The sequence below is a fragment of the Apodemus sylvaticus genome, chromosome 5 (assembly GCF_947179515.1).
Source record: "Apodemus sylvaticus chromosome 5, mApoSyl1.1, whole genome shotgun sequence".
Lineage (NCBI taxonomy): Eukaryota > Metazoa > Chordata > Mammalia > Rodentia > Muridae > Apodemus > Apodemus sylvaticus.
In genome coordinates, this window is record NC_067476.1 from 118,828,181 (window position 1) to 118,846,520 (window position 18,340).

Sequence of the window (18,340 nt, forward strand, 5' to 3'; positions counted from 1 at the left end):
CACTCTTTGTTTTACTGGGGAAACGAAAGCAGGGCCTCACTTCCTTCTGTTGGCTCTGCTAACGTCCTCCATAACCTCAAGGGCCTCAGTCTGGTCCCTAGGTGCATGTGCAAGCGCTGAGGAACTTCAAGGAGTCAGCTCAGCTTCAGCCAGGGTCTTTGAAGAATGCTAGCTGTCAGGCCCCCTTCTTGCCTAATGATGAGAAATTTAGATGTAGAGTCTAAGCAAGTTTCAACAGATTCCCCAGTGATCTGGCTATTGATGTTTGAAACCAATTGGATTACTATACAGGTAGACCTAAACCCAAATCACCAATGTCCAAGCCCACTAGTGTAAAAGTGACTCTACCATGCAAGTAGACAAATGTGACTCCCTGCTCTGCCAGCCTGCACATCAATTCACCAAGACAGAAGAAAAGGCACCTGGAGGTAAACCATCGTCTGTGACTCTAGAGAGCGCACACTTGCTTCGCAGCACCTCATGATAAAAGCAGTAGTTAGTTTGGGTATGCTATACCCAGGGTCTTGTGTATGCTAGGCAAATGTTTTATCACTGAGCTATACCCCAAAACATTACAATGGTTTCAATTGCAGAGTATAGGCTAGTGGCTCCAAGAGCCCTGTCAGCTTCCACAGAGCTTCAAAGTCATGTCCAGGCCCAGCCAGGCCCTTCTGAATCAGAAACCCATGCTCTAGTAATCTGATTTGCCCACCAGATGATTGTGGTGCACACTGTAAAGTATGGCTGTGGGAAAACAGTCCACCAGTAGCCTTAATATCCCCCAGTAGCCTTAATATCCCACCATCCTATGGAGATCTAGGAGAAGGGGCATTCTCCTGCTGGGGTGGCTGCGCTTGCTGCCTTCTTCGGCAGCTGGCTTGTGAATCAGAACCTGTCCACACCCCTCAGTATTCACTAAGTCTCTTCAATACATTGCCTCACAGTGAGGCTCAAAAATAACAAGCATATAGTGTGTGTGTGTGTGTGTGTGTGTGTGTGTGTGTAGGTGTGTGTGTAGGGGGAGAAGGTGTATGTATATGGTGTACATCTGTGTGTGGGGGTTCTCTCTCTCTCTCTCTCTCTCTCTCTCTCTCTCTCTGTGTGTGTGTGTGTGTGTGTGTGTGTATGTTTCATGCTTCTAAAACAACAGTTGGCATTTTCATGCCAAAGTGTTAGATCCAGGGAGAAGACTGGAGTGAGCATTTGTGCTTCTCAGCTTGGCAAGGACCGTAGCTAGCTCTGAGTGCCAAGTCACGTTGCATACTGACGAGTCTGTGGAGGGACTGAAAGGTCATGACTTGTGCTCAGCAAACAATACCACCATGGATGCTTTACCTTCTCTGGAGATTACTATATGGTGAGACCGTGGGGGTCAAAGTATGGTCAGGACCAAGCAGTTCGTGTCACTTAGGAGCCGGTCTCAGAGGCGCCGAGACAAAACCTCATTGTGCCAAGATGCTCAGGTTATTCCTGTGGACACTAAGGCTGAGTGGTCCTGTGGGAGAGCAGGAAAACTCAGTGCTTCTCTCCTCATGTGAGCGGTATGCAGGGAGAAAGATCTGGGAGGCATTAAAATGTTGAGTCCAGATTGGTCCCTGGTTGCCACTAGAGAAAAGAGGTTGCCCTGAATCAATAAATGTAACGCAATTTTCCCTGTACCCTCAGTGAGTAGTTTTTACAAGGGAAGCAAGCAATCTTTTCGTCGCTTAATCAAATGACAGGCAAAATGAAATAAAAATGGTCCCTGGATTAACAGGTTTACTATAATACAGAGCTAAAGAAACAGAATAAGAAAAATCAAGCAAAAAGTATATATGAAAATACAGACAAACGGAAAGGAAAATTGTTTAGTGCGGTGCACCACTAATGAACCGAACACTGGCCACAGAAGGAGCTGTCCAAACAGTGGGAGACCAAACCCTCTGAGGAACATTCGGGCAAATCCAGAAAGCTGGCTGCCTGGTTGTGGGAGCAAAGGAAAGGACATGTTATTCAGATGGAGTATCTGCATGAATACTCCAAGAGTGACTTCACAGTGAGCTGTGTCTCGGATGGCAGTCTGAAGGCGCCCAGAGTCCCTGAATTCTCTTATCTCAACTTGCACTTATCAGTTGTGGGGGATGAGTCCTATACACCAACTCATTTAAATATCAGCATAGAGTTGCTACTATTGGCTGTCAATCAATCTGCCATAATATTGAGCTAGTCACCTGGCTTAGGTATATCTTACGTTATTAGAAAGCTCAAAGTGGAGCTACCACCACATTCCGCATAGGAATGCAGAAGAATACAGTCAAACAAAACCAGAAGTCTCTTAAAATGAGTTTTCCAGTTCCTATGTCATCTCTTAAAATTGCTATGAAATTTGCTTTCTGTAAAACTGCTGCAAAATGAACACATGGAGTGTTCTTTATTATTCTGTCGTGTTGTATAACCACCACCACCGTATAGTTCTATAACATTTTCATTATCTGGAAAGGAAGCCCCTCCCCCCAACCTCCCTGCCTGCAACCCGAGCGCACCCTTTTATCAGTTGGACTCCTGCTGTTTATCACCTTCCATCCCTAGAAGTTCCAGCACATTCATTTGCTGGTCTTTAAAATGCGGTCCTGGACATGAATGTCACCATGTCCCTGTGGTCACTGAGGTAGGCTTTCTTGGGGTTTTAGCTTCTTTTTCTTTGGAAAATGCCCAGCTTCCGGAGCACTTCCCTTTGAGAATCTGTGGTGTTCATGAGCCATACTGTTCCTTGCTGGCGCCCTCCCACCATTGTATTTCTGAAATTTACTAGTTGAGGAACAGAATCTAGGCATTCCCAGAGCACGTACTTTGCCCTGATTTTGTTTATCAGATGCCTCTAGCAGGAGAGTTATAATAATCTCCTCAGAAGCATACTGCGAAGTTCGAATTTCTCCTTGGCTCCTGGAAGGTAAAATGTCACTAGCCTCCATTTTCCATAGCGCTCCAGTTTTTACTGCTAGCAAAAACAGCTATTGGGAACATAACATAACGTGTGTGTGTGTGTGTGTGTGTGTGTGTGTGTACTTGTCTGCCTATATATGCATGTACATAATTGATCACTCATAAGTGTGCAAACATGGATAGGCTGCCTCACTCTAGATACAGCTCAGCTGCCCTGAGCTTTCCGTCTGGAGCAGGTAATTTAATCATAATTAGGAGGTGGGAGCACGGTCCTTACAGCCAATGAGTGAAGAACGGAGCTTTCATCTATTGTGAAACAAAGCATGAAAACTGTGCTGCAAACAACACACACATATGGTCCTGGAAGGTGAAAATATTATACCTGTCAGAATTTGTGCAGATCCCTAGTAATAATACAAGCTGAACATCCTTACTTTCAGGATTCTAAATCTGAAGCGCTCCCCAGTGACAGGCATGAAAGAGAGATGGGGCCTAGTGTCACAGGTAATATTCACAGTGTAGGCGCAGTAAAATTATTGTGAAAATTTACCATAAAGGTATGGGAATAAAATATATATAAAACACAAATGACCTTTATGTTTACTCTATGGACCCAGCCTGAAGATATCTCATTCCATGTGTACTGGCTAGTTTTGTGTTAACTTGTCCCAAGCTAGAGTCATTTAAGTAGAAGGAACCTCAACTGAGAAAAGTCCCCCGTCAGACTGGCCTGTGGGCAAGCCTGTTGTGCATGTTCTTGATTGAAGATCGCTGCAGGGATGCGGAGCCCATGGGGTGGTACCTCCCCTGAGCACATTAAGGGAGCCAGCCAGTGAGTTGTGCTCCTCTGTGACATCTGCATCAGTTCCTGCTTCCAGGTTCCTGTCTCGCTTCAATTCCTAACCTTACTTTTCTCAGTATGACGGATTGTTTGTTACCTGGAAATATAAGATGAAATAAACCCTTTCCTCCCCAAGTGGCCATGGTGTTTTTTCACAGCAATTAAAACCTAAGCCAGAATATTATCTTATTATGGTATATCTCCACATATGTAGATATTCCAGTCTGAAGAAATCTGAAATACTTCTAGTCCTAAGCATTTTAGATATGTGTCAGACACTGTTTAAAGTATTGTGCATATTTATGTAATGTCACAACATCTCAACTAGGTGAGTATTAATGATGGTCTTCCTTATCTAGAGGAGATGTGGGCCCAACCAAGAGATGACCCTGCCTAGGTCATACCATCATTATACACCCTTGGCGTCAGGCTCTGCTCCAGATCTCGAGTTCTAACACTGCTGTGCTACAGCTCACAGCTATGAAATTTTCTTTCCAATATAAAGACAAAAGTGTGACCAGACCTTTTACCTGTAATGTAATATGGTTTTCATGTAGCGTTTATGTGAATAACTTTAATGACTTGGCATTCTGTGGGATGTATGTGCTTTGAGAAAGCTACCATCTCAACATTGTTGATCTGTAGCCTAGTCAAGCAAGAGACAGCACACACTCAGAGCTACTCTCTTCTCATGCGAAGCTCAGCAGAGAGGGTAGGTTTTTACTTATTTCTCACAGTGCTTTTTACTTTTGAAAGAATACCAAGTTAATATTTCAGAAATGATGCTCTACAGACAAAACAGTGATGTCACAGAGGCATCATTAAGCCCGACGTTACTGAAGTCATTCAGTACCAAAACAGAGATGAAGTCTTGGCATTCATTTATTTATTGATACTGTGAACATTCTATTGATTGTCAGTGTGCCCTCTAGTCCCTTCTGTTGGATGAATTTATGGTAGGAAGCGTTCCTTAAAAGATAGCACCTCAGATAGCAAGACTTAGTTGCAGTAGTTTATATCACTTCAAATCCCTGTAGATCTGACTTGTTTGAACTAAACAGGTTGATGCTGCCTAGCTGGACAGAGCCAGTCAATCAGAGGACCCCTGACTTATGATTTTCAGTAACAGAAACTGAGCAGGTAGCATGATCTGCAGGTCAAAATAATATTTACTTTGGCCTGAAATAATTTTCCAAACAGTGTCATTTGTTATATTATCCAGAAGAATGGGATCTTGGGCACTATGATTGTGGGCTTCAATACATACATACATACATACATACATACATACATACATACATATGTACATACGTACATACACACACGCATACACACATACATACACACATATATATACATATATGCATATACACATATATACACAAATACATGTACATACATACATACACACATACTTACACACATACACATACATACATACATACATACATACATACATACATACATTTGGCTTAGAATTCACTAGATACTTCCTTATCCTTCATCATCAGTATGCTGAAGAATGAACAGTTAAGACAAAGCTGGCTCTAACCAAATTGGTGGTTTCTGACATCTGAAGATTGATGTTTTTAGTTTTCTCAAAGTTGTAAAGTTTTCAAGTATTTTAGAGCATCCCATATGAATGCCAGTTTGTTGAAATAAAAAGGATTACTTCAATTTTTTTTCAAATGCTTTTTGGGCTGTATAAGAATATAGGTGTACCATGGACTTTGAACTATTAATAGATGTCATTTATCTACATCAGGAAGTAAAGGAAGTATAAGGCCCAGATCTTCTTTCTTCTGTTCAATATTTAACAGTCTGTGGACATAGATGGGGAAAGTGGAGTAAGATTCTAGAGATTCAAAAGGACCTGTTACAAGATAGCTTTGAAATCAGGCTTAGGCAAAGAAAAAAAAATCCCTGAGTAATGCCAGTGGACAGATGGCATCTGAAGTGACACTTGCCTGAGTTATTACCCAGAACAGTCCTCTCCTCTCTAGTGACTATTTAGAGGTCCTTTTTGACCCAGCTATCCAGTGTTGTCAAGATAACCAGTAAGACTGGAAGCCTGTTGTGATTGTCTGAATGACTGCACTAATTGTGGCTGGCAGTATCTAAACCCAATCCAAGCCTCACAGCTCTGTCAAACACAGCCACCCATGTGCCTAGCAGGCATCCTGCATCCTACCAGGTACCATTCTCCATGCTTGGAAAGTGGTCTAGGAATCCATTCCCTCTCAACCTCCTGCTTCTCTCTGGAGAGAGGACAGGATGAAGAACATATGTGGCTTGGAGACTTTCTAGCCATATCAAAGAAAAGGACTTGGTCATTCTCTTCCATTCCCCATCTCTCCTTCCAAACTTGGACACATTATGAGAATTTCAACCATTTCCCAAAGGCCTCTGTGATTCTGATTGGGTTGTGTTGAGTTGCAGGCAGATCCCTTGTAGCTTCCTGGTCACTGGTCTCTGTAGTTTGCTATTTGTGAATCCCACTGTCTGTCTCAGGCTTTTTAGCTGGCCTTGCCTCAGCTGTCAGTAATGCCCAACCCTGTTGTCCTACTCTCCTTTTACACACGCATCGTTGGTGGTGACTTTCACGTTTCCTTGCCTGGTTTGTTGTCACCTTTGGCACTATCATCATCTGCCTGTTTGTATGTGGGGGTGATATGCTGAGTGCCAGAATCGTTCTATGGGTAGAACCAAGAGAAAGTAGTTGACATGATTTATTTTCATTATAATTTATTATTATTTGTTTATTATTTAATTTGTTGTTATTATTATTATTATTATATTATTTGATAATTTCATACATAAGTATAAAGTATTTAGATCATAATACAGGCTGTTATTTGGTATTTAAACTTTGGGATCCAGCTCCTATTTGCTCTTAACCTCCACCCTCTACGGTTTCTTAGTTCTTGCATCTTACTTAGTCCTGTACTGAGGGCTATGATGACATGAGAATTTGAACTGTTAGTCATTGTTCTCTGCAATCCTTGCTGCTACACTGGCTCTAGCCTAGGACTTCAGGGTGTTGACTGGAGTCAGTGACCCAAGTTATATACCACTGTCCTGAGAAGTATACTGCTGTGTTCTGTACTTGATATTCTAGTAGGCATTCCACAGCAAGCCATTGTCTTGATTTTGTACAAAAGCTTCCTTCCAGCCAGAGATGCTGTTACTCCAACAGGCTTCTCCCAGGCCAACTCCTGCTGCCTAGAAGATCCTGGAAATCCACAGCCCTAGGGGTTCCCTGTCTGTGTTGTGTCTTCTTAGTCCAGCTGCCTGTGACTGCTTGAACAGCCTTGGTAATAACTGAAACTCCACAAACTGTTTCAGCAGTGCAGTGGGACATATGGGTGCTTGAGAAGCCTTGAAAAGAACCAAGGAATGAAGATTTAAAATATAGAAATTTTTAATCAGAGAGTGGTTATTCCTCATTTGAAAGACTTGATTCAAAAGCCTGTTATTTATTATATATAAATTATGCATAAGAATTCCAATTACAATATGTAATTATTATAATGAATTACAATTAAAATAAAACAGGGCTCTAGTTATCAGTGGAGAAGACACCAGTTTCCTGATGTAGGTTCATTCTGCAGTGAAAGCATCTCTTTCAATTGTCTTGTTACCTTATTAGTGAGTCTTGCATTAAAGTTACCTTCAAGGTTAAAATGCAGACTAATGAGGACCCACTCATGGAATTACTGATTCTTTTGGTTCAGGACAGAGCATTTCTGATAAGGACCTAGGAGATACTTAAATTACCAGCTGGGGAAACCTGCTCCAAAATTACCTGTATATTCACTAGTCTTCCCATCCATGACTGTGAAATACATGAGGAAACAACCCAAAGGGAGGGCTAATTGTCTCGAGGTTTTTGAAGGTTCAGTCCGCTGTTTGCATGACCCCCTTGATGCTTAGTGTCATAGACTCTAGAATTCGCAAGCTGAGTTTCCGAGCATGCCTGTGTGGAGTATTTATCTTGGCAACATTAATTAAAATAGGGGTTCCATCTTAATTGTGGGTAAGAGCATTCCACAGGCAGGGGAGCCAGGGCTGAATAAAATAGAGAAAATGAACCCACCATTAGCAAGCATTCGTCCCCCTCTGCCGCTTGACAGGCCAAATGGGACCAGCTTCTTCAGTCTCTCCCTACCTGGACCTCCCCATCCTGGTGGAATGCAGTTTGAGTTTTGAGCCAGAATATATCCTTTCTCCCTTAAGTTGCTTTTGTTAAGGCATTTTACAGCAACAATAGAGAAGTAACTGGATGTATATGCTTGGGTAGAACACCATGGCTGGAGCACATGATAGGGGAAGTTCTTCATCTCGTGGTTGACAAAGAGCAGGAGAAAGATAAGTATAGAGAAGCCCAAGTTAAGATGTACCTACTTCTGGCTGCTTGGTTCCTACTCTTCTAAGTTTCAGGACCTCCCAAATGGCATCCCTGGGTCAGAGAGTAAGCATCTTTGAACCAGAACCTGGGTGCTCACCAAACACCTCATTGGCTGGTATTTTGATCTGAGTCTTCCCAGCCTCCAGAACTATGAGAACTATATGTACTTTGTCTACAAGCCACCCAATTATAGCATTTTATTATGTGTTAAACAGATTAAGACAGAAACCAAACCTAACTAGAACTTCCTGGATGGGGCAGTGGGAGTCTAGCAAGTTGGGAGAAACTATTCTTTTAGATACATCATGCTTTTCAAATGAATATGCACAGGCTCACCTGGCAGATATAAACTCTAATCCAGGGGTACGGGAAGACACCCAGGACTCTATTTCTAACAAATTCCCTGTAAATATTACTGCCCCCTTGGCCAGGAATCATACTTGAGTAGTGTGTGTGTGAAACACATTGCTGAGGGCTGAGGCTGTAGTTCAGTGGTAAAGCCCTATCTTCCATTTATAAAACCCTAGGCTACATACCCTCTTCAAAAAAAAAATTAAAATTAAAAAGAAACAGATTTCTGTTCTCCATGCTCTGAGTCCCTATGCCTGTATACTGAATCAGAAGGTTGGACATGATCCCTTACATTTAAATAATTTCCAAGTTATCTTGCTGCTGTTACAGAAAGGGGGATGGAAGAAGAGGGAAGGAGGAAAAGGAGGTATGGGGTGCTTTTAAGGAATAACCCAGACTGGTACTCCCGGCTACTAAGATACCTTTACCTAGCAGTTCTATGCTACTGTTGGGTGTATTTCATTGGGAAGGCTTCTACAATATGTAACACAGGGACAGAAGAATGAAGTGAAATCCTGTGGGTGGTATCCTCAGGTCACTAAGGAGATTTAGGCTAATGACTCTAGAAAGAGCTGGACTGGGACCTGGGGCATGGAAAAGGAAGCTAAACCGAAACCCTGGCTGTCCTGGAGCTATGTAGACCCTCTGACCTCGAGCTTGTAGTGATTACCTTGTAAAACAGTGTGATCCTCAACCTGTGTGTCATGACCCTTTCTGGGGCCAAACAACCCTTTCACACGGTTGCCTAAGTAAAACCATCAGAAAACACAGACAGTTACATTATGATTCATAACAGTATGAAGTAGCAACAAAATAATGTTGTGGTTGGGGGTCATCACAACATGAGAAACTGTCTTAAAGGGTCACAACATCAGGAAGGCTGAGAACCACTGTACTAAAGAAAAAGCGTTACTATATCTACTGAGTTTCAATTCACGTGTGTTTAGTCTAGTTTTGTTATAATTGTGTGTTTCTGCATTACCTTAATGAGGAGAGGTTCTTTTTTTGTGTGTGTGACAGTGTTTTCTAGTGGTCTACAGCAGGGAGACACATAATGAGGAAAGCCTAGACATTTGCCAGGAGCTGAATGCTTGATGACTCGCTGTCTGTATGAAGAAAATTAGGTCAAGAAGTATTAGAAACCAGGCCCGGTGTCCCCAGGAACCTCTTAGTCTCCCACATGCCCAGACAGTCCTACACAAGACTCCTCAAGGATTGATTCCGTTTTCCTGAGAAGGGATGCAATAGGTCAAGTTAATCTATAAATATTACAAAGGATTAAAGAGTAAGAGAATAAAGTGGTTATCAGTGCCAATGTGTGTATTTAGTGTGCTCAAGGCTTTGTCTTCAATATCCTGCACAAATAAAACAATTAAAACTAAATTTACAAGAAGGGTAAGACTTCAGGGAAGCCACACCTCTGTGTATTCAGGTGCTGTTTCCTGCCATGGTGAAGTCGCCTGGTACCCCTGCTGCGTGTGCCTAGTCAGAACAGCAGGACCAGAAAGAAGGTGCTCACTGCAGGCAAGCCTGAGACATGTCTGGTATCCAGTGGCTCAGAGATTCACCTCTAGGGTATCATGCTGATAAATTGTTCAAACTCATCTACAGCAATTCAAACAGGTGTATCTTAAATCACCAGTTTAAAAACTGTTAACCTGGAAATAATCAAAGTGGTCAGTAGGCCTGGCAAAATGGTCCAGAGAAATTCCAGCACTCTGCTGACACCTGCTGGCACCTCATCTATTTAACGTTTGAAAAGAAAATCAAAACCTGCCAGGCATTACCATTTCCTGTAGTCACTGGCACTAATATGTGTTTGGCCCGAGCAGGGCAGGGAAATGGGAGAGGTCTGAGGAGCTTTCCTTCAGTCGATAGGGAGTTGTGGAGCAAGCCATTGGGTGAAGACATCCCAACATGGGGACCTGATCCAAGACAGCTGCTCTCTGACTCTAGGCAAGGCCCGTAGGCGTGCTTTCATCTTCACAAAATGAACGCACCACAGCTTCTCACACAGTGCTGAGCCAGCCCTGAGGAAGGTGGCGGCATTTGCCATGCGTGGGTTCTGTCATGAGTGGTGATATCAAAGGCCATCACCTTTCCATTCTAATAAACGAGAGTCTTCCCCAATGCTATTTAAAAAATAAAAAAAAAAAAAAAAGATGAAGGCAACTTAAGCCTCCTCGATGCCTCCCCTCCCCCAGTGTCTGGTGGTTATTTCTAGAAACATCTAAATTTGTTTGATCAAAAACCGTTGCTTCTCTGTACCGTCCACTTCTGTGCCCTAGGAAACTGTGGACTTTGTTCTGTGTTTTGGAACATATCTCAAGCTTCCAGGTTGAGAAAATACCCCCCAGTTAATGCCATCCAAGTTATTTGTGCTTTTTCTGTCTGCTCCTGGGAAACTGTGTGGGCCTGTGGTTTGTTAGGCCAGTTGCAGGATATTCAATAATCTCCGGGGAGCCAAGTCCATATTTAGCCCGACAGAGGAAGAGAGGTCTGGTAATGAGAAATGAAGCAGTCTTTAAAGCTCCTATTTCGTTCCTTGCTTCTCTCTCTGTAGCCAGACCTCACCTGTTTGTTGAAGCTTTTGATGCTATTTGCAGTTCTCAGAAAATGGCCTTTGCTAGCTGCAAAAGGAAAGGCGCCTCTCAGAGTTCTTCCAGCTTCCATCAGAAAGCTGTTAGCAATGTCTGGAACTCTCTGAGGCAATAAATGCCATTAGCTTCACACCCAACAGAACGGCACTAGTGAGGATGTAGAAGTTAGCACCCTCATGCACTGTTGGGAGAAAGATAAGATGATGTAGCGATCGCAGAAAGCAGTATGGCATTTTCTTTAAAAGTTGAAAGGATCCTCGTGAGGTCCTGTGGCCCTGCCTGTGGGCATGTATGCAAAATAATTCCTATCAGTTACAGTATCCAAAACGAAGGAGCTCAGGTGTCCATGGAGAGAAGAATGGATGGATGAACCGTCTCATGAACATACAATTGAATTCTTCCTCTGCAAGGCAGAATTAGACACACTAATGAAAGCGTAATGCCAAGAGAAGTAAGCCAGTCAGAACATGGGAAATCCTGTGTGATTATTCTTGTGTGAGATACTTAGCATAGTATAAGTATGACTGGTGAGGGTCAGAGAGAGAGGCACAGATGGAGATGAGGGTGCAGGTCATGCAGGATTAGCTAAAGCTCCCAAGACAGAACCATTTGTGTGCTGTGTGTTTTTACCGAAATCAACACGAGAAGACCTCAAATAGCAAGACCCAAGCACACCCCACTATAATGCAGTTATCAGCTCAGGGCCTTCGGAGATGAAATCTCTTGTCTGATGACATGAAGCCTCGTGCTGTCAGGCAGTGCTGTTCGACAGGAACTTCAGTGATGGCAACTGTGTTTCTCCTGGGCACTCTCAGGACAGGGCCTCGAGTCCCTGTCAGGGCCTTGGAGCACTTGAACGTCAACTGAGACATCCAATTTTAAATCTATTCAATTTGAATGTAAGGAATCCTGTGATCAACGACAGTGGTTTATGTGACTACCCATTCCAAAATAGCTTCCTTCTCTTGGCAGTAGCCGCAAACCTAAGGAGATAAAGAGTAGCCTGGGAAGGAGCCTTCGCTCCCTTTATTCCCAAGCACCAGTTTGCTGCAAAGCATGTCCCCAATGTGTCATTCCTTTATGGCATTCATTGGCATCAGACATTGGATCCAGGAGAGTGTTGGCCTTAGTTCATGGGCTAGCCTTTTCTAGAAAAATGCCCTTTTACAGACCCAAAGTTCTCTCCCATCATGCTTAATCTGTCCTCACTTTTCCTTGTAAACCCATGGAGTGATGGTATGTGCTACAGCTGAGGTTCAAGCCCTTATACAGAAGTCATGTGAACACATCCCTGCTTGCTCTGGGTACCGAGGCAGCAGGCAAGGAATCTTTGACTTTTTAAGGCTTTGCTGGAAAAGACAAAACAGGTAAGCTATGTAAGCAGGCCAGATGGAGCGAACCAGGCACTGCAGTGAAGGGCCTCCTCACATTTGTCCTCTAAAATGGAATAGGTAAACGTATCAGCATGGACTGTACAGCATGGCTTACAAAAGGCTAAGCGACTAAAATAATAAGGCTTATATTTAAACAGACTGCAAAGTGGGAAGCTTAGCAAGCCAGCCAGTGGGTGGCATCTCTTTGAGGCAACCCAGTCTTTCATGGCATTGTAGATGCCACATTTAACTTAATGGGAAAAATGAAAGCTGCATATTAAAGAATAAAATACAACCCTGAAATATATAGATGCCTGTGTGGCAGGAGGGGATGAAAGAAGAATCTGTAGTTTTATTCCACAGGGGAGACAGGCTGTCTAATAAAAACCCCTGCACTGGCTACAGAGCACTGTTCACCGTGGACATTTTTTTTTTTTTCTTCTTCCTTTTTCAGCAATGGGTAGAAGGCCTGAGATCAATCATTCACAACGTCAGGGCAAACAACGTCAGTCCGATGACATGCCTCAAGAAACAGTGAGTTTGGTTTGCCCTGCCTTTGTTTTATGGAGTTGTTTAGTAAGTCTTCTGACTAGGAGGGAAGGACTGCATCACATCCATCAGACCAGTGTCCACCTTTCCTTCTGTACCCCTGGCTTTGGAAGGTGACCAACTCCCACCTGTATTTCATGTTTTGCTCAGTGCAAATATCCAAGTTATGATTCCCCTAATAGAAACATAGGCCTCTTGGTTAAATTTGAATTTCAGATGTAAATATGCAGTAAATGTTACCAGGACGCATTGAAAGAGTATGTAACTTGTCTTAAAGTCAAATGTTACTGGGTATATTAAAATCTGAGAGCCCTAAATTCATCTCATAATGATCAGTTTTAGAATAGCAGTTCTGTATGGAAAAGCTGTTCTCTGAAGTTCTCAGCGGGGTGAAGTGGGTGTTGGTGGAAACTGCTGGTGGCTTCTGAGGCTGTGTTGCTCTTGTTTTCCAGCTGGATGAAACTGGCCTTTCTGACCAACACAACTGGTAAAATCCCAGTGAGGAGGTAAGTCAGACGCGTGATTCTCTGCATCACCTTCACCGCATCAAACCAAAGACCCACCCTGCCACACCAAATCAAAGGCCCACCCTGCTATGACATAATCGCATATGCTCTTCGCCTTCAAGATATTTCCGGATGTTTAGTTTCTGCTATTTCATGGCTCAATTTTGTAAATATCACCAATGGAAATAAAGTTGTACCTCCCCCTAGAATAAGAAGCATTAACCATGGTAAAGAATGTCTAAAAACTGTAGCACTGAATTTAAATCTGTAAATCACCTGGCTCTCATGATTTTTATTGTGGGTCCCCACAGCTCCTTAGAGCTGGAGCCCTACTATGACAGTGCACTGATCTTCTGTCAGGTCTCTGCCTCTGGCCAGCACTCCCCCATTCAAGGTTACTGCTTATGTGGTCCCCAGAGAAGGTGGAACTTCCCCTAATTCAGCTGCTGCAGCAAAATACCACATTCTTTGGCTTGTACATAAGAGAAGTTCATTTCTCACAGTTTGGGAGACTGGGAATGCACAAACAGAGTGCCATCATGGGCCTTACAGACTGCAGACTACTTTCTGATATTACCTCAGAAAAGAGGGCTAGAGAACTGCCTCAGGGACATTTTTATAATGCACTAATCCTATTCCCAAGAGCTTCCCACCCCTTCTCCATTAAACCACATCCCAGAGGCCCCTAATACCACAACAGTGGAGTTCAGTTAGATTCCATATCAGATGAGTTTCATCCCTCGCCCACTGTAGTTAGCAGTGACAGAGAACAAAAGGCAGATGGAACTCAAAAGGAAGAAGGTGCATACTCCCCAGGTGGTCTACAATAGTTCTGACATGATTCACCCTGGTAGGAGTCCCATGTCTCCCTTCTCGCTTCTCGGTTCCTTTCACAGTTTAGGGTTTGCTAATGGTCTGTGTGTAGCTGTTAGGGCCTGTGAGGGTAGCTATGGGAATTCTTGACTAAACTCCCCAGGATCATATTGTTTGATGTTAAGGTAAGCATTCACAGACATCAAAGAAGCTTGCCTCAGACCCAGAGCCTCCTCTGTCCACATGAAGCCAGGAGTTATATGCCCTTAACCTGAAGCAAATACAGACTCTCCGTACTCCAAGCCCCTCTTCCCAGATTTCTCAACTCAAGTCCATGTGTTGTCTCTGGAGATGAACTGCAGTAAAGACACAGACTTGCAAAACAACAGAACATAGAAGAGTGCTGTCCTAGACTGACTTATCTTTAATACACAAGACAAACAAGTCACAAGTGCAGATCATTTGAATGGGTGGATGCCATTTAGCTGAAGCATCCGGGTCACTCCTGGCCCTTTCCGGGTTTCTTATCCTACTTCTCTGCTTACACACTCCATTCTACACCAGTCTTCTATTCCGTGCCCCTGTGCAAATGTCCCAATACTCTCCCCGCACATGCACACACATTGTCACACTGGGCAGAATCATCCTAGACACCATCATGTTGGACCATTACATAGTTCATGGGGATTGTCTGCGATACTTATTTATGAGAGACTGGAATACATTGATGGCAGGAGGATCAACCTTTCGTGGTTACCGACCAGGTCACAGATTGCATGCAGTTGTTTGACTTTTTAAAAATCCACATGTAGGATTCTTTGCTCTCTTGTTACTGCTCAAGAAAATATTCAGCAATATTTTTTTCTAACAAGTCAGGTTGAAGTGTAGTTTAGAAGTTTATAAAAACTCCTATGGGTGCCCTGACTGTTAGTTGTTACCAAAGACATTTCAGAATGAAACCCTCCCTTCGCTTGAGCAGGAGCAGGAGCAAGGCAGTTATTTCAGTGTATCTGAACCACCCTATGACTCTTGTCATATAGACCGTGTGTGGCCATACTTAGAGTGCATTTGTTGGTGTGGGGGACAGAGGGTCCACACTGCAGTGCAGAGCGGGAAACTGTGTGTTATGCTTCATTTATTTTTTTCCATAAGATTTGGAAAATGGACTGAGTGGAACACAAGATTATGATCCAAGTACTTCTAACCAGTAGTTCTGGTTTCATTGGCCTGCCTTCCACCTAGTGTGCTATCATACTTCAGAGTTCGAGGCCTGGTGAGGGTCTGTGGGTTCCCCCCAAACAGCATGCTCACATACAAAATCATTACAACTGTGCGAGAAATGGCCTAGATATTTTGGCATTGACGTGGATTGTGGATTGTGTGTGTGTGTGTGTGCATGTCATTATTAATAGGTCCTTAACATAAGACATCTGTGACTTGGGGCAGCTTGTTAGAATTGATGCCAAGCCAACAAAAGGGGGATAACTCTCCCCAGTAGATAGTCTGCCAAGGGTTAGGTAGAAATTGTTCTGAATATTTTAATGGATGTGAAGGATAAACACTTTTAAAAATGTCATTTCTTCACCAACATTTTAGGGTTTTAAAATGGAAACTATTAATATAGTCCACATTGTATTAAAAGGGGATCTGGCTTCATAGTCATTGCGCAGATTGTGAAAGGCTTCTTCTGCTCTTGAACATTAAACTTAAATACAATACCCAGGAAATTGCAGGAATGATTGATGAAGGGAGCCTCGCTTCTTGCCTCCCTCTTCTCTTTTCTTTTTATGTATATGATCTTACACATTCTGCCTTTCCCTCAAATTCACCAGCTTGCTGCAGTTCATCCTCCCACTTAGGCCATTCTCGGAAAGTAACTTTTCTGTCTCACGTTCCTTGTAACATGGAGTACTACCTATAGCTAGAGAGTTGGGTGATGGAGATCCACATGGTTTTGAGCAGTGACTGGAGGGGCTATTAAAGTAGAGGCCAAGAGCCTCTGTATAATAATACTGGCAGCCTGGTCTGCACGGCCCATCTATTCAGGTCCTGAGGCTGCAGCATCCTACAAAGGGTAGTGCCCTGCTCCTTCACTTCAGGAGTCTCCTGTGACTGTGTCAGAAGTCAGTGTTCAAAACTCTCAGAAACACTGAAGAATACGTATGAACAAAGGATGGACTCCCTGACATTCTAGGTTCCTGTTCTCTAGTAATTTGCAGGGTAGCCTGGAATACTGTCTTAGTCAGGGTTCTATTCCTGCACAAACATCATGACCAAGAAGCAAGTTGGGGAGGAAAGGGTTTATTGAGCTTACACTTCCACATTGCAGTTCATCACTAAAGGAAGTCAGGACTGGAACTCAAGCAGGTCAGGAAGCAGGAGCTGATGCAGAGGCCATGGAGGGATGTTTCTTACTGGCTTGCTTCCCCTAGTTTGCTCAGCCTGCTCTATTATAGAACCTAAGAACACCAGCCCAGGGATGGCACCACCCACAAGGTGCCCTCTCCACTTGATCACTAATTGAGAAAATGCCCCACAGCTGGATCTCATGGAGGCACTTCCCCAACTGAAGCTCCTTTCTCTGTGATAACTCCAGCCTGTGTCAAGTTGACACACAAAACCAGCTAGTACAATTGACTCCTTGTCAACTTGACACACAAACACATCACTATTAAGCCTCAACCCTTACTTTCTTATTCATTCCTAAGATCTAAATTACTTTAAAAGTCTCACAGTCTTTACATATTAAAAGTTCAATCACTTTAAAATGTCCAATATCTTTAAAATTCAAAGTCTCTTAACTGTGGGCTCCACTAAAATACTTTCTTCCTTCAAGAGGGAAACATATCAGGGCAGTCACAACCAAAAGCAAAACTCATGTCCAATGTCTGGGATCCAACTCACAATCTTCTGGGCTCCTCCAAGGGCGTGGGTCACTTCTCCAGCTCTGCCCTTTGTAGCACACAGCTTGTCTTCTAGGCTTCAGCTGCCTGTACTCCACTGCTGCTGCTGTTCTTGGTGGTCATCGCATGGTACTGGCCATCTCCAAAACGCTGCTTTCTTCCACTGTAATTAGGCTTCACCAATAGCCTCTCATAGGCTCTCTTCATGGTGACAAGCCTCTGCTCCTATGCATGACCCCTTCAAGTCCTAGGCCATCAATTGCAACTGAGGCTGCACCTTCACCAATGGCCTTCCATGGCCTCTCACTGTGCCAAGAGCCTCAGCTGCTCTTCATGACCCCTTCATGCCTTCAAAACCAGTATCATCTGGGTGATTCTTATACAGTACCAAGTCCAGCCACAGCACAAAATACAACTGTGGCTGTCTCTGGAACACAGCCTCTGTGCTCTCAGAAAACACTTCCCAGAAGATTTCACCTCAGTAATGCTGGTCTCTTCTTAATCACTGCTAATTTCTTAGCTCCAGCTAACCAGCATCAATAGTCCCAGTAACAAAGGTTTGCTTTAGTGGTTCTGGTATCTTGTTACTCACAGCTGATTCTTCAGCCCCAGCTAACCAAAACCACAGAATCTTCACAATCAAAATATGGCCACTGTAAGAGTGTTTAATCTTCCCTCTGAAATTTCACAAGCCAGGCCTCCATCTTTTGCACTGTTCTTAACATTGTCTTCTAAGCTCCTACAGAACTTTCCACCAAGCTCTTAATATTCTAATGGCTTTTCTAGTTCAAAGTTCCAAAGTCTTTCCACAGTCCTTCCCAAAAAAAACATGGTCAGGTTGTCACGGGAATACCCCACTATGCTGGTACCAATTTGTCTTAGTCAGGGTTCCTATTCCTGCACAAACATCATGACCAAGAAGCAAGTTGGGGAGGAAAGGGTTTATTGAGCTTACACTTCCACATTGCAGTTCATCACTAAAGGAAGTCAGGACTGGAACTCAAGCAGGTCAGGAAGCAGGAACTGATGCAGAGGCCATGGAGGGGTGTTTCTTACTGGCTTACTTCCCCTAGC

General features: G+C 43.4%; 1 protein-coding gene across 11 annotated transcripts in view; it reads left to right on the forward strand.

Moving 5' to 3' along the window:
• The window catches only part of Plcb4 (phospholipase C beta 4), a 361,630-nt gene that overhangs the window by 258,666 nt on the left and 84,624 nt on the right, over positions 1 to 18,340 (forward strand). For all 11 annotated transcript variants that reach the window (XM_052183720.1, XM_052183729.1, XM_052183724.1 and 8 more), the window contains 2 exons: positions 12,950 to 13,029; positions 13,497 to 13,550. In XM_052183720.1, coding sequence (XP_052039680.1) covers positions 12,950 to 13,029; positions 13,497 to 13,550 — 134 coding nt within the window. The remainder of the gene's footprint in view (positions 1 to 12,949; positions 13,030 to 13,496; positions 13,551 to 18,340) is intronic.